The following is a 25,629-nucleotide window of genomic DNA, read 5'->3' on the forward strand; positions in this document are numbered from 1 at the left end:
TATATGTTGCCAATATTGGTTTCTGCATGTTCACTGTATTGAATCATTACCTCCGCCAACAGAGTTGGCCGTGATGGGCGGGATTGTCCGCTTGTCTGTCTGTTTGTCTGATATCTCAAAAAGTTATGAACAGATTTGCATGAAACTTGATAGAAAGGCAGTTCATGGGCCAACTTAGAACGGATTACCTTTCCACTGGCCAAAAGGGGGCGTGGTAAATACTAAATGGCCATGGCCAATCACAAAAAAGGCACTTAACTTCCACATGGATTCACGCAACGGCAATACCACAAAACTTTGGATTTTTTTGTTTAGTATTTCAAAGTGAATGAGCATTATGATCATAAACCTTGAATATAAAAAAAAATAGTAATTGAAATCAGTTGAGAAATGTAAACGATATAGTGATGTTTACAGGAAAGTCTTGAGCGGGCGAGTTATCAATGGGGTTGGTTTCACTTAAAAAATATATTTTTGTTTAACTTTTATACCTTTTTTATTTTTCTAAGCTAGAGACATCAAATAAGTTGTAAAATGAATAGAATCACCATCTCTATATCTCATCAAGACCATATGTATTAATAATTAATATTGCTTTAGTTTAAACCATGAATGTGAACCAATATGTGACAACCAACCCCCAGAGCAGTGAGACAACCATCCCCACCTGACCTCTTAAGAAAAGGTTTTATGCTAGCTACCACATGTATTTAGCTAGCAACTGAAAAGTAGACTAAAATTAAAGCTATTAACTTACTCTTTTTAATAAGTTTGAATATTATGACATACCTAATCACCTAACCTTTACTACAAAACAACACCAACATGAAAAATGACAACATTTCTCACCTTTACCTCAATGTTTTTTCTCTTCCACAAAATGGCCAGATAGAAATGAGCATGACATCACGCCAAATGTTTGATATCAACGTGATGAAACAGCGCCCTCTAATTGGCTGTAGTAAACACTGTGAAAACTAACAGGTGAGACGACCAACCCCGCGGTCTCCCACATAAACTTGACTCGTAGTAAACTTGACTCGTAGAGGTAGTAGTAGCAGTAGCAGCAGCAGTGCTAGTAGGAGTAGTAGTAGTAGTAATAGCAGTAGCAGCTGTAAAGTATGATCATGTGTGTGTGCAGGTCATAGTTCAGAGGTCACTGTCAGCCAGGTCTCTGTCTCATGCTAAAGGAGGCAGTGTTCTGGGAGGATACCTCAAACTGCTGCCCATGTTCTTCATCGTCATGCCAGGCATGATCAGCCGAGCACTTTATCCTGGTAAGTCTCACACACACACACACACACACACGCACACACACACACACATACTGTACATGTACAGGTACACACACGCGCGCGCATGCATGCACACACACACACACACACACACACACAGGTATGTGCGCGCACGCACACACACACACACACACACATGCAGCTCTGTATGCATTTCATTGGACAGGTTAGAATACAGTGGGATTCATTCTTGAAAAGCAATGCTCCATTATGCTGCATAACGTTTCAGTGTAGTATGCGGTAATAATGCTGATTATCACTGAGTATTATGGTTAGTGAAAATGCCAGGGTGTTGTATTGTTTCCCAGACTTGCTTTATGAGCTATTGGCAAAATATTATCATAAGAACCATCTACAATAGCTCATTTGACCATGATTGATTCCTCACAGTTTTGAACATTATTAATTGAGGTTTCTGCTCTGAACCAGTGATAGTGAACCTGGAATCAATTGACAATATAGCCTCGGGTCACTCAGGAGCATACACCAAATTCATCACAGGTGGCAGTGGCAGACAGTTCCAGGTTCACTATCATTCAGGAATAAATACATATATATATATATATATATATATATATATATATATATATATACCGGTATATATATATACTGTATATACTATAATTCATTAATCATCAATGATTCTTACTTCTTAATTTACTAACTTTTTACTTGTGAGTGTGTGTGTGTGTGTGTGTGTGTGTGTGTGTGTGTGTGTGTGTGTGTGTGTGTGTTTGTGTGTGTGTGTGTGTGTGTGTGTGTGTGTGTGTGTGTGTGTGTGTGTGTGTGTGTGTGTGTGTGTGTGTGTGTGTGTGTGTGTGTGTGTGTGTGTGTAGATGAGGTAGGTTGTGTGGATCCAGCAGTGTGTCAGAGTGTGTGTGGGGCTTCAGTTGGTTGTTCCAACATCGCCTACCCTAAACTAGTGATGGAGCTAATGCCTGTGGGTAAGGCGCACACACACACGCACGCACACACACACACACACACACACACACACACACACACACACACACACACACACATTATCGTCAGTACAATTCACACAGAATTTGACCATTGCATTGTCTTCAGTTGCTGTAACCTAACAACTTAACCTATTATGGGACCCATGTAAACAAGCAAAGTTATTCACCGTTATTGTGCAATTTGGATCTATCTGGATGTCTCTCTCTCTCTTCCTGTCTGTCTGTCTGTCTGTCTGTCTGTCTGTCTGTCTGTCTGTCTGTATGTCTAGGTCTTCGTGGTCTAATGCTTGCTGTGATGTTAGCTGCTCTGATGTCATCTCTGACTTCCATCTTTAATAGCAGCTCTACCCTGTTTACGCTAGACCTCTACCATAGAGCCAGGCCTAGAGCTACCGAGAGGGAACTCATGCTGGTCGGAAGGTACACCAATTGTGATACATACTGAATACGCATAGATACAAGTGCATGTACACACACAAGAAAAGGTTTGTGGAGTTGTTTAGGAGTAGCTATGGTATCCGAAGCCTCAAAGGTTAGCTAGTTAGCATAGCAGTGGAAGGATTGTGTCTATGGGTAATATGATTTTTTCAATCATTGAACTTTGAGGAACCCCACAAGTAAGTTCTACTGAGGATGATGGCGGGGGGACCTTTCCTAGTTGTTGGCACATAAAAAAATGGCAGTGGAAACGAAAGTCAGTCCAGCATGGCTTGGCGACCCCAAAAGTGTCAGTGGAAAAGGCCTAATAATGCCCTGCACATTACTCGTGGTGGCATGTTAACAACATGAATCATATTTCCTTTGAACACCACGGTGCAGCTAAACATTGTTGTTAACCAGGTTCAGTCTCCTTTCTCAAATGGAAACTTCCAGCTGGATAAAGATGGTTTAATCGGGACATCACTGCAGCATGTCCCTGTGTGTGGCAAAGCTAGTTATACCTCCCATTCAAAGTATCCAACCTGCCGTAACTTAACCCAGCTCATGTATTCATCTGGGTTAACAATTCATTCTGGTCTGCCTGGCAAGGAATAGTCTGAGTCAGCACACAGTACCAGACAGCCCTAATAAGACTTAATATTAAGATTACTGCCAATACTAATACTAAGACTAATACTAGTGTGTATGTGCATATTGTTCAGGGTATTCATCCTGGTGATGGTGTGTATTAGTAATACTAGTGTGTATGTGCATATTTTTCAGGGTGTTCATCCTGGTGATGGTGTGTATTAGTCTGTTGTGTAATACTAGTGTGTATGTGCATATTTTTCAGGGTGTTCATCCTGGTGATGGTGTGTATTAGTCTGTTGTGTAATACTAGTGTGTATGTGCATATTGTTCAGGGTGTTCATCCTGGTGATGGTGTGTATTAGTAATACTAGTGTGTATGTGCATATTTTTCAGGGTGTTCATCCTGGTGATGGTGTGTATTAGTCTGTTGTGTAATACTAGTGTGTATGTGCATATTCTTCAGGGTGTTCATCCTGGTGATGGTGTGTATTAGTCTGTTGTGGATTCCAGTCATCCAAACATCCAACAGTGGACAACTGTTTGACTACATCCAGTCAGTGACCAGCTTTCTGGCCCCGCCCATCACCGCTGTATTCCTAATGGCTGTCTTCTGGCCACGTGCCAACGAGCAGGTCTCTCTCTCTCTCTCTCTCTCTCACACACACACACACACACACACACACACACACGCGCGCGCGGGCGCGCACGCAAGCACATGCACGCACGCTCGCACACACACACACACACGCGCACACACACACACACACACACACAAGTAGCATTATAATGTGTCTATCAACACAGCAACTTTTAATATATCAGTGATAAAATTTTGCATCTTATAATATACATGATGCAATTTCATACATATTTATTGTAGAAGTGATCGACACTATGCTGGCTGTCCAAGGGAAGATCTTAACCTGAACTCATTTCATTGTGACATTTTGATCAGATACCACACAAGTGGGCTTGAATATGCTTTATTATAATTAGTATTTTTGTAGTAGTAGTAGTAGTAGTAGTAGTAGTTATATAAAGTCTATGGTTTCAATGGAGATTTGTTTATTTGTTTGTTTTCACACACAAAGATAAAAACACATTAAGTCAATCTAAATAAATACATGTGAGGGTGTGGTATAGAAGCCTATATGCTTATATGAAACCACACCGGAAAGACATACATACACAAGATAAAATACCATCACACAAAAATCACCGGCACATTCCAAACATCAAAGTTCAATATAAAGTGCACCACAAGGTAAGTGCAGAAGCATGGTTCAAAAGAGGGGAACATGCAGAGAAGCAGGAGTAGGCATGTTGCCATGTTAACCGTAAATAACAAGATTATTATTGTTCCAAATGAAATGTTTTTGATAGCAGGGCAATTCTAAGCCTCTTTTTGTACATAGATACATAATACATAGATAGATAAATGTACATTTTCGTTCCACAGGATAACGCCACGGAATTTGATAGAAAACTGACCACGCAATGTTTTATAGAAAGGACGATGAAGATGCTTAGCATGTCTAGTTGGATAATTATGAATTTGTGAATTGTTTACAAAATAATAACTAAAACTGAAAGGTAATATGCAATGTCATATGTATGCTAAATAAGGATAAATTAAACTATAATATGAAGTTCCCCCCTTTTTTTTCTCAGAACAGATTTAGTGACCTTTTTGCAGACAAAACCAACCTGTTCTCTCCACGAGATTTTATCATCAATCTGAATAGCTAAAAACAAAAACGTATTGATGAAACTTTGATTATTTCTTCTTTATCAATATGCGATTTAATTTGAACACTGTCATTCTTATTCCCTACAAATAACATGTAGTTGGATTAGTTTTTTTGTGTCCCATAGTCAAGTGCAACCAGACAAGAATACAATTCTTGGGGAAACACTCAATACTACACTGCACTTTTTTCTTCCTTTTTGCATGAAAATAGTCAAATTCATATGTTGAATATTGGCATAAAATATTTCACTTATCAGCTCGCACAATATCTGCCGTCACACATATCAAGCACCGTATAATGCCATATCTTTGTGTGTGTGTGTGTGTGTGTGTGTGTGTGTGTGTGTGTGTGTGTGTGTGTGTGTGTGTGTGTGTGTGTGTGTGTGTGTGTGTGTGTGTGTCTGTGTGTGTGTCTCTCAGGGGGCGTTCTGGGGCCTGGTGACTGGTCTGGTTGTGGGACTGGTCAGGATGGTCCTTGAGTTCAGCTATACAGTGCCTTCATGTGGACAGACTGACCACCGGCCCGCTGTACTGGCTAATGTCCACTACTTGTACTTTGCCCTCATCCTATTGGCTGTCACCTCCCTTGTCATTGCTGCTGTCAGCTTGGCCACAGCCCCAATACCCAAAGAAAGTGTAAGGGGGCACACACACACACACACACACACACACACACACACACACACACACACACATACACGTACGTATGCATGCACGCACACACACACATTAGAATAGGCATGAGGCTATGAGATACATTCTCCCAATGGGCTAACCTCTAGTCCAGACCTGTCAATTCTCCCGTCATACAGAGAGAGAGAGAGAGAGAGAGAGAGAGAGAGAGAGAGAGAGAGAGAGAGAGAGAGAGAGAGAGAGAGAGAGAGAGAGAGAGAGAGAGAGAGAGAGAGAGAGAGAGAGAGAGAGAGAGAGAGAGAGAGAGAGAGAGAGAGAGAGAGAGAGAGAGAGAGAGAGAGAGAGAAGAGAGAGAGAGAGAGAGAGAGAGAGAGAGAGAGAGAGAGAGAGAGAGAGAGAGAGAGAGAGAGAGAGAGAGAGAGAGAGAGAGGTGCAGCGCAGCGCAGCTGCCAGGGCCGAGGCTCCAGGAGCGAGCTGCCCGCTTTGCAGTTCATCTTTCATGGCGTTGCTGTTCCCCGCTGTTCGCTTTGAGCCCCGCACTGCTGCAGAGCACTGTTCGCCCCGCAGCTACACAGAGCACTGTTTGCTGCAATCCCACCGTCAGGTCCCAGAGGTGCTTAATTAAGGTTGATCAATATTGACGTGTCCAAATTGCACCAAATTCGACACTGCACTTCATCATGTCCCCAGCAATACACTCGGCAAGTCTGTGTGAAGTTGATCGGGTGAACGGTTGACGAGATATGCGATAAACACACACACATACAGTACAGTGATTCCTAGAATAAGTAAAGAGATTATCATTATATTTTTGATGTTTGTATATTTGTGTTGTTTGCTGTTGTTGATATAGATGTCATCCACATCACCATGACAGCTACAGCTACATCATCATCAGAACAACATGGGCACATCTTGAGGACATTAAAGAGAGTTCATTATATTCACTAACTGTGCTAGAAATAATAACTGATATCCTAAATATAATGCCAGCATCGTCTGTCTGTCTCTCTTTGTTTGAATTCGGATCGACTTCAAACTTTCGCAGTGTGCTAAGGGGGCCCTGACGGAGTGCAGTGCCCTGTTTTCATGCAATTCGGCATACCGCCACCTACTGGCAACAAAAAAAATGTGGTTTATCTCAAGAACCGTTCGTCCGATCGACTTCAAATTTGGGGAGTGCGCTGACAGGAACTCGACACAGTGCAGTGCTGAATTCCGTGCAATTCGGCATAGCGCCACCTACTGGCAACACAAAAAGCGCTTTATCTCGATAGCCATTCATCTGATCGACTTCCAACTTGGGGAGTGCGCTGCTAGGAACCTGACATAGAGCAGTGCCACCTACTGGCAACACAGAAAGTGATCTTTTTTTTTTTTTCACATTTCTGTTTATTGAAGTTTTCAGGGCATAGATGATACAGCACATCAGTATTTCAATTTCACTGCCTGTTATAGGACTGGAAAGACAAGATAAAAGAAAAAAAAGGTGAAGATATGTGTATACGGTCGTAGGAAAACAGGTTCACTGGAAAAGAAGAGGAAAAACAAATACCTATACCAGGGGTGGGCAACTATTTTTCATGGGGGGCCACATGAGAAACCCAGATTGTTGCCGGGGGCCGAACAAATATTGTCATGCCGTAACCCATGGATGGGCAACTTTGATGATAGAGAGGGCCACAAAAAAATGTCCTCGCTACCAGATTTTGCTGAGGGCTGAACGGCGCCAGCACGAAAAATTTGGGGCATTTGAAGCCAGGTTTAGAGGAATAACTCATTTTAAATTAACAATTGTGATGTCATTATTCAGTCTTAACCACCAATATTTGATCCTTTTCCTCACTCACTCCTATGTCACCACCTGCTCTCCCTGCAGGGCTTGAAATTAACTTTTTTCACCACCTGCCAATATGGCTGCTAGATTTTAAAGTTACCAGCCAATTTGAATTTCCACTAGCCGAAATGTTTTTCTTGAAATAAACCAGAATATGAGTGGGTTAATTTAAGCATAAGTATCAGTAAGTGGCCCGGGATTCTCAAAGCCTGTGTTGAGGGTCACACCAGAACAAAAATGCACTCTTGAAGCTAAATAAATCCAAAACCAACAAGATAATTATTTAAATTTCTACTTCTACTTCTACTTCTACAGTCATTTCTTACACATGAGATTACTTTTAGCCTTTTAGTCATAAATATTATTGAAAGATATTCCATATTTCAGACTGAAATGCTATAACAGAAGAGTATTGCCCAGAATGACATGAACATTTGGACACTTATTTGGCGCTGGAGTCTTTCCGCTGTAGCCTTGTAGTTCTGCAGGAAGAAGACATGTTCCTTCTCCTTCTCTATGGCACTGACTGTGTCTGAAAGAGCTGATATCTCTCTGCTCAGAACCTCAATCTTCTCTTCCATCGTCTGACTCTTCTGCTCCTCTTCCTCCATAAGTGCAGCCAACCTGACCTCCTCTTCCTCTTGTAGAAACTGGTGAAGCTTCTTAAACTCCTCCTTAATCTGTCTCTCTGTGTGTCGGGCCTGGACCTTAATGTGTTCTGCTATTTCATCACAGGTTCCTTTAACTTCATTACAGAGCTTCAGTTTGTCCTTCAAGGGCTTCAGTGATTTCTGGAGTTCCTCCTTGAGATCCAGTGCAGCTTCATCAAGGGGTCTGAATCTGTGGTTGGAGTGTGTTTTTGAATCTCGACAGATGAGACACACTGGCTGCTGATGGTCCAGACAGAAGAGCTTGAGTTTCTCATGGTGCAGACTGCAGAGAAGCTCAGATCCTGTTGAAGCTCTCTGATCTCTCTCCAGTAAGAAAGCCTCGCACAGGTTCTTTAACACCAAGTTACAAGGTGGTTGTCTCTTTGAAGATCTTTTCTTACAGATTGGACACTCGTGTATTTGTTTCTCGGTCCACCAGCGCAGCAGACAGGCTTTACAGAAGCTGTGGCTGCATGACAGGACGACAGGATCTTTAAAGATGTCACAGCAGACAGAACAGGAGAGATCCTCCTCATTTTCTTTCCGAGCGAAGCTGAAAACAAACCAGGCAGACCAGTCAAACAAGAAGTCTGCGAGTCAGTTGTGGCGCCACTCCTTACTCTGGGAAGTTCCCTTTAAAGTTATTTTCACTTGAGTCGTGTTTCTCTAAATCTCCTGCTCCGTGTGTTGAGTCAGCAGCATGTTAAAGTGGCATTATTCCAGTATTCCGTCCTGTAGATGCCCTCGCTCAGTGGAAGCCGTATCGTCTGTCTCTCTGTGTGGAGTGGAACAATAATAACCTGTGTTTCCTGGTTTGTCTCCGGTGACTCAGGGAAGGGGTGGAGCGTTGTCATGCCATTTCTCCTAAAGGCTCAGCTGTTTACTGTCATAGAGTTGGGATGTGAATACATGGGCGTGAGTATTTCTCGGTTTACAAATGCAAAAAAAAACATTCATTTTTCACATACACATAATCACGTGACACAGCGTTTGGAGTGTTTGCAACAGTTGAATGACCTGAATCGCAACACAGTAACGCAGTTCAAATGAATAGCAGCTGTGTCAAAATAACTATAGATGGGGGGGAAAAAGACTAAGGTTATAATGCTGTGTACATCTGGGTGTTCGGGGGTAAAGAAACTACCGATCCCAGACAGACGTGTGCCATCGTAAGTCTGGGGCAGCAGTCAGATGAAAAAATTGGCTAAGTACGATTGGGAGAATATGGGGGAAAACTAGGAAAAATAATAATAAACAAATACAAAATGGCCACGTGACAAAAGAGAAGAGTAGGAAAAATAATAATAAATAAATACAAAGTGGCGACGTGAGAAAAGAGAAGAGTGTGTGCCTTGTTGGGTCCTTCACTGGTCGAATCTTCAGAGATCCTCTGTTCGTGCCAATGATTGGAAACAGCCTGTCAGTGAAGGTGTGTGTGAAAGTATGTATGTGTGTGTTAGAATCAGGATCAGAGAATGACAGCTTTCCTCTGTCCCAGTCCAGATTAACTCTGATCCTCTGGGGTTTCTCCTTCACTTGATAATGAGTGTATTGACCTGATGGGGAGTGTGCCGTCATCCAATGACCATCATGGAGACATATTTCCCATAATCCAGACTGCCCGCCTCCCTTCCTCTGGACAGACGCTGCTAACACACCCAGATTCCAGTCTGTAGTGTCTCCAACCTCAACATCCCAGCTGTGAGTTCCTGAGTTAAAGCTCTCAGAACCTAGGACAGAGCTGTTACAGTTAAACCTCTCTGGGTTTTCAGGAAGCTGCTGTCTCTCTCCACGTCTCACACTGGTCAGATCTTCAGACAGGGTGAGTTTCCTATGGGCAGTGTTTGGGTCCAGAACCACAGGACTGTAGGAGACCATCTCCTTCATCTTGTCCCAGACTGTGAAGCTCAGGTTGCCCAGGTGTTTGGCCTGGTCTATCAGAGCGCCTGAGACCAGCTGTGGATCCTCCAGCAGGGGGCGCTGGAGTCTTTCCGCTGTAGCCTTGTAGTTCTGCAGGAAGGAGACGTGTTCCTTCTCCTCCTCCTCTATGGCACTGACTGTGTCTGAAAGAGCTGATATCTCTCTGCTCAGAACCTCAATCTTCTCTTCCATCGTCTGACTCTTCTGCTCCTCTTCCTCCATAAGTGCAGCCAACCTGACCTCCTCTTCCTCTTGTAGAAACTGGTGAAGCTTCTTAAACTCCTCCTTAATCTGTCTCTCTGTGTGTCGGGCCTGGACCTTAATGTGTTCTGCTATTTCATCACAGGTTCCTTTAACTTCATTACAGAGCTTCAGTTTGTCCTTCAAGGGCTTCAGTGATTTCTGGAGTTCCTCCTTGAGATCCAGTGCAGCTTCATCAAGGGGTCTGAATCTGTGGTTGGAGTGTGTTTTTGAATCTCGACAGACAAGACACACTGGCTGCTGATGGTCCAGACAGAAGAGCTTGAGTTTCTCAGCGTGCAGACTGCAGAGAAGCTCAGATCCTGTTGAAGCTCTCTGATCTCTCTCCAGTAAGAAAGCCTCGCACAGGTTCTTTAACACCAAGTTACAAGGTGGTTGTCTCTTTGAAGATCTTTTCTTACAAATTGGACACTCGTGTATTTGTTTCTCGGTCCACCAGCGCAGCAGACAGGCTTTACAGAAGCTGTGGCTGCATGACAGGACGACAGGATCTTTAAAGATGTCACAGCAGACAGAACAGGAGAGATCCTCCTCTATGGAAGACATTTTCTTTCCGAGTGAAGCTGAAAACAAACCAGGCAGACCAGTCAAACAAGAAGTCTGCGAGTCAGTTGTGGCGCCACTCCTTACTCTGGGAAGTTCCCTTTAAAGTTATTTTCACTTGAGTCGTGTTCTCTAAATCTCCTGCTCCGTGTGTTGAGTCAGCAGCATGTTAAAGTGGCATTATTCCAGTATTCCGTCCTGTAGATGCCCTCGCTCAGTGGAAGCCGTATCGTCTGATCTGTGTGGAGTGGAACAATAATAACCTGTGTTTCCTGGTTTGTCTCCGGTGACTCAGGGAAGGGGTGGAGCGTTGTCATGCCATTTCTCCTAAAGGCTCAGCTGTTTACTGTCATAGAGTTGGGATGTGAATACATGGGCGTGAGTATTTCTCGGTTTACAAATGCAAAAAAAAAACGTTCATTTTTCACATACACATAATCACGTGACACAGCGTTTGGAGTGTTTGCAACAGTTGAATGACCTGAATTGCAACACAGCAACGCAGTTCAAATGAATAGCAGCTGTGTCAAAATAACTATAGATGGGGGGGGGAAAGACTAAGGTTATAATGCTGTGTACATCTGGGTGTTCGGGGGTAAAGAAACTACTCAGCCCAGACAGACGTGTGCCATCGAAAGTCCTCCAATCACAGAGCTCGCCCATCGTCTTGTCATGGTGGAAAGAGAAACTGCTGAGCAGTCTCCCTCCCTCTCTCTCCCTAGCTGTGTTTCATTCGTCATTGAACCAGCCCCCCCTCACTTCCCCTCCACATTTAGCGCAAAACATAGCACTATACGTAACATGACTGGCCACTTGCAGAGCCGGGGGGCAGGGTCCGAGGGGAGCAGAATATTTGAAACAGAACACTTGTCCTTAAGCAGGCCAAATAGATTCAACAACAGATACTGCTTTTATGACAATAAAGCAATCTTGGGTGGTCCCTCACCATTGTGCATTTCTATTCTTGCTTTACACTAAAATTAGCATTTTTATTGCCAGGAGAGGATATAGTGGAGGGATACCATTTAGGAGAGATCCTGTTTGAGAGACCAGATTGCTTTTGTTTTCAAAATGGCGAAATTATGTTCTAAAAGCCCGGACCAACAGTCGGCTGAAAATCACAGTAACATTCTCTACTTCTCCCCTCTTCAGCTGTACAGGCTAACCTGGTGGTCCAGACACAACCAGGAGCCTCGTGTTGACCTCCCTGACCTCTGGACGGCCCCCGTCCCCGTGACCTCTGACCCCAGCCCTGACCCTGAGCCCGCCCCACAGGCCCGGTGGCGGAGGGCCGCTCTCTGGCTCTGTGGTATGACGACTGCTTCGAGTTCTGCCTCTGGATCTCCGGCAGTAGACGACACTAATCTGACCTCACTACAGGAGCAGCCACTCTGGAGGAATGTCTGCAATATTAATGCCATAATATTACTGGCTGTTAATGTGTTTCTATGGGGATACTTTTCCTGACATGCCCACGTGACTGCAGCATCCTGGGTTTGAATCTCACTTGGGGCATGTCATGCCCCATTCCCCTCCCCCTTTCCCATCTCTCCACCGCACTGTCCAATGAAAGCAGAAATGCCATAAAACACATAGTGTAGTATGATAGAGATTCCTCCCTGGACACAGCTATTATTATTATTATTATTATTATTATTATTATTATTACCTTTATTATTATTACTACTACCACCACCATCATCATCATCATCATCATGTGCAGTTATGTGCAATAGCCAAGTAATAATCAACAAAACATCTGCTATCTGGGACTTGAACTTGATAGTTTAAAAGTAAAGTTAACTCTAGAGTGATTTTATTTTATACAGGAACAAGAAGTTTCTTAATGCTAGTTCTTTGAAATGACTTGTCTCCTGTCTAATCTTATGCCATTATGAGTATGGTTGCAGTGTACCTGTATGGTACTTTGGTCTAAAGGCAAATCTTATACAGAAACTCCAAACTGCACAGACCAAAACCATAAGATGTGTGCTACTGAGTTTAATCAACTTGGTTGGTTACCGATTGACTTAAGGGCGAAGCAACTTAAATTGTGTCATATGTATCGCATTTTAAAGGGCCTCAGCCCTGATTATCTCAAGGAGGTTTTCTTTTGTAAGAACAAGTGAAATTCATTCCTATAATACCAGATCTGCCCAATATGCAATTCACAAACCTATTGCAGGAAGCCAAACCCAAACCTAATTTCATAACACTGCTATTCACTTTTGGAATAATTTACCTGCTTCAGTGCAAGGCATAAACACTGTTAATGTCTTTTAAACGTTCTTTCAAGAGTCATCTGAAAAACAAGATGTTGACGAGACTGAGTAATTGCAACACCTTCCCTGAGATCCCATTTATATACCATCTGTATATTTTATGTGTCATTGATAGATATTTCTTTTTCTGTTTTTCTTCTCTAAAGTGCATTGTGTAATACTGAAGTTTTGATATTTGAAGGGCCCCAGTGGAAATAAGTAGGCTTCTAGTTTGCAACTTTAAGCTGCTTTACTGGGCTATCCTTGGATCCTTTTTTCTTCGATTTACATAATGTGTACAATTTTTAAAATGTTTTTACTGTAAATGTAATTTGTAATGTTCTTTTTGTATTTTGATCTGAAATAAACTAAACTAAATCATCATCATCATCATCCGAATCAGATGTCTGACTGACCAGAAAAATCATTCCATACATCTCTAGGGTAAACACTGACACACAAACACTATTTGGACATTTGGGGGGACTTTGGGGATTTTTTTGGGTGGTTGACTCCTAAAGCAGTGGTATTCAATTAAAATTCCAACAAGTCCAGTCAAATTTCCTACATCAAAGGGCTGGTCTATCAGAATATTATCTAGCAATTGTCCATATTTTTGCTAAGGATGATTTTGTAATGTTTGTAATACAATAAAACATGAAGAAACAATGAGTTAGTTAGAATTAGATCTAATCTAATATATAATTTAAAAGGCTGACATGGTTGCTCCCTCTGCCAAGTTATGTTTTCGGTGCCGAAATGTGTCTGTCAGCAGGATTATGGAAAAACTACTGGGCTGATTTTCATGAAAGTTTGTGGAAGGGTGTAGCATGAGCCAAGGAAGAACCCATTAAACTTTGGAGTGGATCCGATCCAGTTCAGTTGGGTGGGTACAGGGAAAAGGGCCCTGTAGCTAGGGATAGGAAGGTCATAGAGTGTTGGGGTTCGAGGGGTGGGGGGAGGGAGTGGCTACGGATATGAAGAGTCGGGGTTCCAGGGGTGGGTAGTAGTGGGTTCAGGGTCAGGGTCCTGATCCGACTCACAAAATGTGCATATCGAGGTCTGCGCGCTCTCTGAGTGCACTTGATTACTATTCTAGGTAAAAACCTACCTGTACAGACTGGAGCCTTGTGTCACTTTCCCACAAGAGGGAGCAATTCACTGGGGTGTAGAGGGAGTCTCTATGTTGTGTGTGTGTGTGTGTGTGTGTGTGTGTGTGTGTGTGTGTGTGTGTGTGTGTGTGTGTGTGTGTGTGTGTGTGTGTGTGTGTGTGTGTGTGTGTGTGTGTGTGTGTGTGTGTGTGTGTGTGTGTGTGTGTGTGTGTGTGTGTGTGTGTGTGTGTGCGTGCGTGCGTGCGTGCGTGCGTGCGTGCGTGCGTGCGTGCGTGCGTGCGTGCGTGCGCGCGTTGCCTGCGTGTGTGTGTGTGTCCCTGCCTCCCGTTGCCATTGGTGACGCGTCTCTATCCAGTTTAGTCCTGCCCCCGCCTCCCCTCCACAGCTTGTGATAGGCTGGTGGGAGTTGTCAGTGCCTTCGACTGGCTAGGCTAGCTGTCAGCTAGCTAGCTGAGGCTATTTAGTTTAGCTGCTTGTATTATCGGATTAAAGCTACAGCTCAGCAGCAACGTAGCATGAACTACACCCTACAGCGGACTGTGTGATATTCTGTGGTCACCGCTATCACATTAGCTCTCCAGATAGTTAGCTAACTGTCGCTAAAATCACACGCAGCTTCAGTATCTTTGTTGGCTATTTTTTCTTCTCAAGGCAAGAAAACGACAGATTTCCGAAATGTCTTCAGACGAAGACAGGGCCAAGGACATTTTGAAAGGCTTCAAGCTGTATCCTTTCTCTGTAGAGGTTTGCTGATGCTGACGTTCCTCTCATGTTAGTCGAACAGTGCAGTAATAATAGGATAATTGTCTGTTGTTGTTAGTTACTATAGCGTTAGCTAGCTAGATGGTAACATGTCTGTATTTGGTCTAACGGTACTGTAATGTTGGCTACTGTAGCTGTCATTTAGCTTGACTTGCCATTGATTTATTAGCTATTTAGTTCATGTTATTGTGGATGTTCTGATTTGACAGAATGGACAGCTGTTGCATCTGTTTCTATGTTATCGGAAGTTAACTAGCTCACAAGAACAACTGTCTCTAAAGTTCTTACCAGCAAATATGCCAGGCCCTGCCTGGCTAGCTGCTCTCTGTGCAAGGTGAGCCAGCTGTAACCATAAACACCATACAGACGGCTATATGCAAATATATTTCCAACTTTACCTAACTTAACGTAATGGCGATACAGGTTTGACCTAACTTTATTGACTGATGCTGCTGCATGCTGTCAGATGCCAGCTGTTCCTCGTCAAGCATCCTTTATCTTGCTACCTGCTAGTGTAGCAAGCTGATGGCTAACAGCCTATGTCAGCAGAAGTTAAAATAAAATAAACAAAGTTCTATAATGTTGCTCATTGTTTGGTTGGCTGCAGGTGTAATGTGTCAATGCAATACTACTGCGTTTATCTGCAAACGTGCAGCATATTACCTGGTCAAATTGACACAGCCCAGTGAACCCACCATGCAGCTCTTTCAATATAAAAGTTAAAGGAACACTCCGCCCATTTTCAACCAGCTTTGTATCATTAGAACATCAGTAGTATATCAGAAAACTGCAAACGGTTTTGAAGTCTGTCATTTAATTTGATAGTTATTGAGTGTTAAAGTGTGGACCAGTGACATCACTGGTCCACACTAACTCAAATGAATAACTCATTAACTCAGATCAACTCTCAATAACTGTCAAACTATTCATCATTCATCTAGTTTGACAGTTATTGAGAGTTGATTTGAGTTAATGAGTTATTAATTTGAGTAACTTTAACTTTAACACTCAATAACTGTCAAATTAAATGACAGACTTCAAAACAGTTTACAGTTTTCTGATACACTACTGATGTTCTAATGATACAAAGCTGGTTGAAAATGGGCAGAGTGTTCCTTTAAAGGTTAAATGTAATATTTCTGCTTTACTGAAGCATAATATGATGAGTAAATATCAGCAGAGGTTCCTGAATAGTAGTGAGTGAGACAAAGTGAACACAGCCAGAGAACAGAGATTTCTGCATTGCTATTTAAAAACACAGGAGCGCCCGCTGTGTTTGTGTTGTTGTTTGAAGTCCATCCCTAACCCTTCCAAGTCCAAACCTAGCCCATTATGTGACGCTACTGTACTCCGTATATACACTCGTACAGTACTAGCGTCACACTCAGTTCCATAAGGCAATAGGGGGGAACGGCTGTTCAAAACGCTCTCCTACCCGTCTCCGACGTCCGATTGCAGATCCGAAGATATAATAGTCCTCCTACGGAAGCCAGTAGTTTAGCCAGGGAGGTTAAAATGATACTGCTGCGTGAAACAACCGTTTAAAAGCAGTCTTTCCACAGCCTGTGCTGAATTTACACCAGGGTGTGTTTGATCTCACTATCATGGTGCACCGCTTGCACGTGGCGAGCAAACAACACATGCAGTCACACGGACACGGCGGCACAGTGAGTAAATCATCAAATCCAGCGCACCTGGGAAGCAAAACATGTCATAAAATACTCAAACTCCCAAGGTTCCTGTCTGTCTGCACTAGGAAGCTTCTCCTCTCCTAAATACCACTATTATATCTTCGGAATGGATCTGCAATCGGACGTCGGGGACTGGTAGGAGAGCGTTTTGAACAGCTGTTCCGCCCCTATTGCCTTACCGAAGTGAGTGTGACGCTAGTACTGTACGAGTCAGTGTATACGGAGTACAGTAGCGTCACATATGGGGCAAGTCCAAGCCATGTCTTGGACTTGCAGTCCTGCGAACATGCAGCTCGCTTGACTGTTTAGCCTTCTAGCTAACAATATATCAACAGTGTCATCATACCTACTGTTTTGTTTAAAGTCTGTGTGGGAATAGTTCACCCACAAATTAAAATGTCATTACCTGCTAGTACTCACCTTCATGACATGTCAGCTGAAATGCTGATGAGGTTTCTATGTCCACTTAACACACAACAAGTTAGCTGTGTGGAGGTCCATGTCAGCCTTCTCCAAAACAACTGAAGTGGCTGGGAATTGGTTCTTAGAGCAGTTTTTCCAGGACCCAGAGCCCTGCGGGTTTTCATTTTAGCATTCCATTTACACCTGGGATGCCAGGTGAATGCAATTAACTACTGTACCTGCTAGAATACATAGGTTGTTTTACATTATGGCCGACTCTGTCCAGCATTTCAGTTATTTTGAGTTATCTCTTTGCTGTAGGCAGGATGGCATTTCTTGTATACATATGTGACTCATTGGTTGTAGCCAGTATGAGAACAAGGGAAGGGACATTTTTATCTGACCCCTGAGTCCATGTAATTTTTTAATAAGACAGGCATTAGCTTGATGTATCTTGGCATCTATATGTGTATCAGTATGTCTATTATTATTACTATTGTTTGTTATCATTTTTCTTATTAAGAGAAAAGCAGCGGTTCCCAACCTTTTCTGACTCATGGCTCTCTTGAAAATTTTAGCAGGCCACATCCGACCATAAACAGTACGGAGGCCAAATAATGCGTTCTCACTCAGCACTTTTTTAAATTTTAACGATAAAAGTAAACATTGAAACTATTTGAAACCTTGAACTTTCAAAGGAGCTGTCCATCAGCACCACACAGAAATCAGAAACTAAAAGTGAGGGGACTGTTTACAATAGGCTAATTAATGAATAATTGATTACAAATTAAACAACAGTATCATTCAACAATGGAGAAATGCATTCTCATAATAATAATAATAATAATAATAATAATAATAATAATTCCTTTTCCCCTCCGCAAAGTTTTGCAAATGATTTGGCGGCCGCCTTGCAATACGTTTGCGCCCGACCCACAGGTTCGGGAATGGCCGATGGTGGATCACAAAACCGTATGAGCCACAGCAGCCAAACTTAGTTCCTAGAACAGAATTTGTGGGGAACAGAAAGTGCATGGTCAATTAGAATAGCTTAGTAGCCACAGCCAAAAAGTACCCGCTCTTTGCTGTTGACTTGTGTAAGCCCTAGCCCAGGCGTTCTTTAGATGAAAACAAGCTGCAGCTTTGCATCTGGGAGTTGATAGAGTGTGTGAGTGGATAAAGGTTAAGCAGCCATCAGGGCAGGTTGATGCTTACCCTCTTATTGTCTTGACTGTCTTTATGTAACCAGCTAGGACTGAAATAGGCCCAGTAATACCCTCTAAAAGCAGCAGGACAGCACTGCCTGCTACTGCTGTTACAACTATAGCCCAGGCCAGCACTGCCTGCTACTGCTGTTACAACTATAGCCCAGGCCAGCACTGCATGCTACTGCTGTTACAATTATAGCCCAGGCCAGCACTGCATGCTACTGCTGTTACAACTATAGCCCAGGCCAGCACTGCATGCTACTGCTGTTACAACTATAGCCCAGGCCAGCACTGCATGCTACTGCTGTTACAACTATAGCCCAGGCCAGCACTGCATGCTACTGCTGTTACAACTATAGCCCAGGCCAGCACTGCCTGCTACTGCTGTTACAACTCTAGCCCAGGCCAGCACTGCCTGCTACTGCTGTTACAACTCTAGCCCAGGCCAGCACTGCATGCTACTGCTGTTACAACTCTAGCCCAGGTCAGCACTGCCTGCTACTGCTGTTACAACTCTAGCCCAGGCCAGCACTGCCTGCTACTGCTGTTACAACTCTAGCCCAGGCCAGCACTGCATGCTACTGCTGTTACAACTCTAGCCCAGGCCAGCACTGCCTGCTACTGCTGTTACAACTATAGCCCAGGCCAGCACTGCATGCTACTGCTGTTACAACTATAGCCCAGGCCAGCACTGCATGCTACTGCTGTTACAACTCTAGCCCAGGCCAGCACTGCCTGCTACTGCTGTTACAACTCTAGCCCAGGCCAGCACTGCATGCTACTGCTGTTACAACTCTAGCCCAGGCCAGCACTGCATGCTACTGCTGTTACAACTCTAGCCCAGGCCAGCACTGCATGCTACTGCTGTTACAACTCTAGCCCAGGCCAGCACTGCCTGCTACTGCTGTTACAACTCTAGCCCAGGCCAGCACTGCATGCTACTGCTGTTACAACTCTAGCCCAGGCCAGCACTGCATGCTACTGCTGTTACAACTCTAGCCCAGGCCAGCACTGCATGCTACTGCTGTTACAACTCTAGCCCAGGCCAGCACTGCATGCTACTGCTGTTACAACTCAGCCCAGGCCAGCACTGCATGCTACTGCTGTTACAACTCTAGCCCAGGCCAGCACTGCATGCTACTGCTGTTACAACTCTAGCCCAGGCCAGGCCAGCACTGCATGCTACTGCTGTTACAACTATAGCCCAGGCCAGCACTGCATGCTACTGCTGTTACAACTCTAGCCCAGGCCAGCACTGCATGCTACTGCTGTTACAACTCTAGCCCAGGCCAGCACTGCATGCTACTGCTGTTACAACTCTAGCCCAGGCCAGCACTGCATGCTACTGCTGTTACAACTCTAGCCCAGGCCAGCACTGCATGCTACTGCTGTTACAACTCTAGCCCAGGCCAGCACTGCATGCTACTGCTGTTACAACTCTAGCCCAGGCCAGCACTGCATGCTACTGCTGTTACAACTCTAGCCCAGGCCAGCACTGCCTGCTACTGCTGTTACAACTCTAGCCCAGGCCAGCACTGCCTGCTACTACTGTTACAATTATAGCCCAGGCCAGCACTGCCTGCTACTGCTGTTACAACTCTAGCCCAGGCCAGCACTGCATGCTACTGCTGTTACAACTATAGCCCAGGCCAGCACTGTCTGCTACTGCTGTTACAACTATAGCCCAGGCCAGCACTGCATGCTACTGCTGTTACAACTATAGCCCAGGCCAGCACTGTCTGCTACTGCTGTTACAACTCTAGCCCAGGCCAGCACTGCATGCTACTGCTGTTACAACTATAGCCCAGGCCAGCACTGTCTGCTACTGCTGTTACAACTATAGCCCAGGCCAGCACTGCATGCTACTGCTGTTACAACTCTAGCCCAGGCCAGCACTGCCTGCTACTGCTGTTACAACTCTAGCCCAGGCCAGCACTGCATGCTACTGCTGTTACAACTATAGCCCAGGCCAGCACTGTCTGCTACTGCTGTTACAACTATAGCCCAGGCCAGCACTGTCTGCTACTGCTGTTACAACTATAGCCCAGGCCGTGTAGTCTGGTAATGCCTAAATCCGTGATTTAGTGGGACAGGGATTTTCTACCCTCTGTCCATGTAGCCCATGCTAAAGGCTAATAGTCTTGTATATGTCTGTAGGCTGTAAAGTTAGCATTTCTTCCCTCTGGTGTGAAGTCATAAATGTGTCTAGTAGGATTTGTAAGAAACGGCAACAATGATGTCTGCTACTACACATAACTCCTTGGTGCTCCGGCGGCTACAAAACATCCGCCTCCGGTAAATGTCGCAGCTGCCTCCTTCGTTAGGCTTTGAGGGGTTATAATGATAGTGCTATTCTTGTGTCCAGGTTATTATGAGTCTATCTCTGTGCCAAATGACCACCAGGTTACCAACGTATGCCTGAGTTATTGGACTTAATCATTTGAATGTATAACACAGGACGAGGATGAGTGGTCAAAGCAGTTGCTCATGACCTTTGTGTCAAACCAGCCAATGGGCTACATGCACAACTCCACTACTTCCTGAAATGAGTACAGCTTCTTTATTTCCTGTCATCACTATTGGATGAAGTGATTAATGTCAGGTGTGCTGCAGTCACAACAATGATCAGGCACACCTGATTCATCAGTTCATCCAATAGTGTAGGACAGGAAATAAAGAAGCTGTACTAATTTCAGGAAGTAAAAAAGTTGTGCATGTAGCCTATTTAGTGCTATATTGTAGTCTGCTTCCCCCAATGATTGTTTCAGTGCAGTACAAAGAAACTGCATTATTGTTGTTGTTCTTGAACAGCTAGCCTAGTGAATGAGCTCATGTAATGTGTTGTCCTTGTTAAGGACTTAATGGGCTCCCCAACAGCACCAAACCCAGCAGCTGAACGCTCTAAAAGCCAGACTCAGCCCAGTAAAGGTGATTCTGCTGATAATGGGGATTATGATAATGAGATGATGATCATGGCGATGGTAATATTGTGTCAAGTGTCAGTTGATTATTGGATGTATTGTTTCCTCTCCTCCCCTGCTTGTCTGTAGTGGATCAAGGTTAGGGCTTGGGTTGGGCTGTAGCTAGTCTCTCCCCAGACTCAAATATTACATTGAATCGCTGCGCTCCGAATACTACATAAGTGAGTCTGTGCCAGTTAACACTAACAGCCACTGCTGGTTTTGAAGGCGGGTTGAAATTGAATGAGTGACAGGTCGTAGCACCGATGAGAGAGCGGTTTTCGAAAAATGGGCTGCGCCTGCCGTGTCGTCTGATCGCAAAGTCTTTACTGATTGGAGAGGACTGAAGCCATCACTGGCATATGACTGGCCAAGTGAATGGTTCCCTCCCATAACCAGCCCTCTGAGGGAAAGTGTCCCAGACCCAGAGAGAGCCCTGCAGCATGCAGTAATGTAGTGTATCAGCGTAAGAACTCTCGTGGGTCTGGCGTCGAGACTAATCTGTAGCTGGCGTGGCTTTTCTTTGCTTTAGTTCAGAAGGCGAAATTTACGATACATTTATATATTGAAAACCTGAGGAAAAGACTGGTCACATGTTACAGTGTTTTGGGATTGTTGACATTTTGATTGGATTGAATTGAATCTTTATAAGGTTAGATATGTTCTTTATTTGTACTGGGTTAGGCTGGGAAGGAGGAAGCTGCCAGCAGCATGTTGCACCAGCAGCCTCTCTTTAAACATGAACGCAGACTAAAAGATGACAGCAGCTCCTCACTGGGGACTCATTAACGTGTGTGTGTGTGTGTGTGTGTGTGTGTGTGTGTGTGTGTGTGTGTGTGTGTGTGTGTGTGTGTGTGTGTGTGTGTGTGTGTGTGTGTGTGTGTGTGTGTGTGTGTGTGTGTGTGTGTGTGTGTGTGTGTGTGTGTGTGTGTGTGTGTGCATGTGTGCACATGCTCTGACAGACTGCTGCTGGCACCCTGGAGGTTAACACACAAACACACACAGAACCCACATTGATCCTTGGAGAGAGTATTGTGCATTGCCACCTTGTCTGTGGCGTTTTTGAAGCTGAAATCGTTGTATTTATTTTAAAGCAACGTTACACTCGAGGGTGGGCTTTACCTTCATTATTGGCACGTCAGAGTGATGCGGTCAGGACCGAGGTGACGTCCGCAAGCTTCACTGAAGTATTCTGTAAGTGCCGTAATTTGAGGGGGCATGAAGGGTGATGGTGATGGCACTCCTCTACTCAAATGATTTGCTTGCCTATTCATAGCTTTCAAGGGGCGTTACGTGCTGCCGGGAACGCCCACCTGACGGTCAAAAAAAAAACTTGTTCATTCCGCTGCCCACCGAGTCGACTAGTTTCTCACGCTGTGTTTGTTCAGCCGTTTGTACACACGTCTTTGTGGCCAACATTTCATCAAAGGTAAGCTCAAGTAACGTTACAATAATGATTAAAATACCCCGTTAACGTTACTTGAGCTTACCTTTGATGAAATGTTGGCCGCAAAAACTTGTGTACTTTGATGGTAGAAAAAAAGCCATTTGCCCTCCCCAGCGACTGAACCACGTCTAATCGCACAAATCCACAACCTCCTCCTTTCTGAGTTTTCTTTCTCCGACGGGATTCTGTAAAAGCACAAGCCAGGCGTGTCTCCTCGTCGGTTAGTGCAACCAATAGCACAACAGGTATCCGGCATTTTGGCTGAACAAACACAGCGTGAGAAACTAGTCCGTCGACTCGTTTTTTTTTTACCGTCAGGTGGGCGTTCCCGGCAGCACGTAACGCCCCTTGAAAGCTATGAATAGAGAGCCAAAGTGAAATGTCACTTCCTGCTTCAGCACTGTACCAGAGATTTTCACCCGCTATTTATTTTCCCATAGACATTTCATAAAATGCTTATAAAAATGGTTTTACTTGGTCAAATCAAACGGTTCAGATATATGTAGAAACAGGAGAGAGACCACAACATTTCACTCTGACCAAAACGTAAAAAAACTGCGGATTTAAAGAAAATATTTTTTCGATGTTGTTTTTTAAAGTTTTGGTCTGAGTGAAATGTTCTATGGTCTCTCGTGATTCTAAATATATCTGAACGGTTTGAACAAGTAAAACTATTTTTTATAAGCATTTTACTAAATGTCTATGGGAAAATCTCTGGTACAGTGCTGAAGCAGGAAGTAAGTGGTCACTTTGCCTCTCTATAAGTTTCTGTAAGGGCAGGTAGAAGTGAACGGACATTGTGCCTTCCTCACAGTGGTCTGGATTATTCTGGAAGGAGTGGAGGAGGAGGAGGAGCAGGAGGGGAGTTGGGATTTAGACTTGAGAGGATTAGAGGAAGCATTCAACTTGGCACACTTTATCTCACTCTGTCTTTACTAGAAAGACAGATGTAGAGGTGGGGGAAGGTGGAGATGTGGAGGTGGAGATGTAGAGGTGGGGGAATGTGGAGGTGGGGGAAGGTGGAGAGGTAGAGGTGGGGGCAGGTGGAGAGGTAGAGGTGGGGGAAGGTGGAGATGTAGATGTGGGGGAAGGTGGAGATGTGGAGGTGGGGGCAGGTGGAGAGGTAGAGGTGGGGGAAGGTGGAGATGTGGAGGTGGGGGCAGGTGGAGAGGTAGAGGTGGGGGCAGGTGGAGAGGTAGAGGTGGGGGCAGGTGGAGAGGTAGAGGTGGGGGCAGGTGGAGAGGTAGAGGTGGGGGAAGGTGGAGATGTGGAGGTGGGGGCAGGTGTAGAGGTGGGGGAAGGTGGAGATGTGGAGGTGGGGGCAGGTGGAGAGGTAGAGGTGGGGGAAGGTGGAGATGTGGAGGTGGGGGCAGGTGGAGAGGTAGAGGTGGGGGCAGGTGGAGATGGTAAAGCACTGTTACCATATATGATTTGACCCATATGGGGCTTTGAAGGCCAATGCCAGTACTGATACTTTTTTCTGACGATAGCAGGTATAAAATCAATCTTTAAATATGACTGTTTCCATCCTCCCAGAAATTCTAAATGTAGTTACAAATTACTAGGATTTTTTCCTTATTATTTTTATTTATTTTATTTTTTGCAAAGTGGAAAAGCCCAAACAGCATTTAGAGCAGGGTTCCTCAGAGTTTTGATGACTGAAGGCCAATTTATGGACCCGACATTGTATTGAGTGCCAGCCAAGGAAAAACAGAACACAAAATAGCCTAATTCCAAATCAAATATTTTCTTCAATAGTGTAATATCAACTAACAGTCATGCCAATTGTGAATCATGTGAGAAATGTATGTTGTTTTACAGGATGGCTTTACGGGTAATCAACCCACTTTGTATCATATATAATCTCGGTACTAAGCACATGGGCAGTGTTTTACCTTCTCTCTCTGTTTACCTCACGGAGAAAAATGCTCCTGCTGCTGCCTGCAGAAGTCATTAAGGCTTGTTAAGTTTCTCCATGCGATTCTCCATGGATGTGTTAAAAATAAACAATAACAGCTGCCCTCGGAGCAGATTCTGCCTCTCCGGCAGAACTTCCGCAGCTCCGAGGGGGAAATGGGAGATCTCCGTGAGGACAACAGAGCGAGAAGGTAATCACTGCCCATGTGCTTATATTACCGAGATTATTAATGATACAGAGTGGGTTGATTACCGGTGAAGCCATCCTTTCACACACACACACACACACACACACACACACACACACACACACACACACACACACACACACACAAGTCCCGCCCACTCCACAGTTGTGGATTTGACAATTCAGTCTGAATATCAGGCTAATATGATGCATTATTATTGATGATTGTTACAGTTGATTATTATTATTATTATTGATTAGGCCCAGGGCAAATTCTAAATATTGGTCACAATATTGTCACTCATCTTGTGTGTGTGTGTGTGTGTGTGTGTGTGTGTGTGTGTGTGTGTGTGTGTGTGTGTGTGTGTGTGTGTGTGTGTTGAGGCTAATTGCTGGGGGGAGGGAAAGGATCTGTGGATAAAGGACATGACAGATGGTCTAGAGACGTGTGTGTGTGTGTGTGACACTAAGTAGTGACAGAGTGTGAAGGCTGCTGCGTGGAGAATCTTCAGAACAGAGGAGATAAACAGTCTGTTTATCTCTATCAGTCTGATATCCACAGTTTAAGTGTTGCCTTAAGTGTACTGTAGGCTACTCATACTCCTAAAACTACTGATACAACCGCATCAGATACCACTTTACGGGCAACGTTACGTTAACAGGAAAAAAGAAACAGGCTCACAGCTTAGAATGTATTGCAGAAAAGCTTGGCTGTTCACACATAACCGCTTTCTGTGGAGAAATAAAAAGCTATAAGCAGCTATTACTATAGTGGCTGCCTTACTGAAGTCACCTAGATGCAATGAACTAGAGCAGG

The 25,629-nt window shown here is 44.2% G+C and overlaps 3 protein-coding genes across 3 annotated transcripts in view; 2 read left to right on the forward strand and 1 right to left on the reverse strand.

The window, feature by feature from the left end:
• The window catches only part of slc5a9 (solute carrier family 5 member 9), a 17,831-nt gene extending 4,543 nt beyond the window's left edge, over nucleotides 1-13,288 (forward strand). Inside the window, exons 6-11 of the mRNA XM_083648127.1 lie at nucleotides 1,142-1,277; nucleotides 2,132-2,239; nucleotides 2,530-2,680; nucleotides 3,735-3,903; nucleotides 5,442-5,657; nucleotides 12,018-13,288. Of these exons, the coding sequence (XP_083504253.1) occupies nucleotides 1,142-1,277; nucleotides 2,132-2,239; nucleotides 2,530-2,680; nucleotides 3,735-3,903; nucleotides 5,442-5,657; nucleotides 12,018-12,332 (1,095 nt within the window). The 3' untranslated portion in view covers nucleotides 12,333-13,288. The remainder of the gene's footprint in view (nucleotides 1-1,141; nucleotides 1,278-2,131; nucleotides 2,240-2,529; nucleotides 2,681-3,734; nucleotides 3,904-5,441; nucleotides 5,658-12,017) is intronic.
• LOC310786818 (E3 ubiquitin-protein ligase TRIM39-like) lies at nucleotides 8,598-11,084 on the reverse strand. The gene has a single exon (XM_083648126.1). The coding sequence runs from the start codon at nucleotides 10,866-10,868 to the stop codon at nucleotides 9,282-9,284; it is 1,587 nt and encodes a 528-aa protein (XP_083504252.1). The 5' UTR covers nucleotides 10,869-11,084; the 3' UTR covers nucleotides 8,598-9,281.
• Nucleotides 13,289-14,742: 1,454 nt separating the features above from the next.
• The window catches only part of pde6d (phosphodiesterase 6D, cGMP-specific, rod, delta), a 31,881-nt gene continuing 20,994 nt past the window's right edge, over nucleotides 14,743-25,629 (forward strand). The window contains exon 1 of the mRNA XM_083647565.1: nucleotides 14,743-14,963. Coding sequence (XP_083503691.1) covers nucleotides 14,914-14,963 — 50 coding nt within the window. The 5' untranslated portion in view covers nucleotides 14,743-14,913. The remainder of the gene's footprint in view (nucleotides 14,964-25,629) is intronic.

Source organism: Poromitra crassiceps (assembly GCF_964638095.1).
Source record: "Poromitra crassiceps genome assembly, chromosome: 12".
Lineage (NCBI taxonomy): Eukaryota > Metazoa > Chordata > Actinopteri > Beryciformes > Melamphaidae > Poromitra > Poromitra crassiceps.

What these genes read in the sequence shown, in the direction of transcription:
- LOC310786818 (XM_083648126.1), bottom strand. Translation starts at nt 10,868, where the DNA reads ATGTCTTCCATAGAGGAGGATCTCTCCTGTTCTGTCTGCTGTGACATC.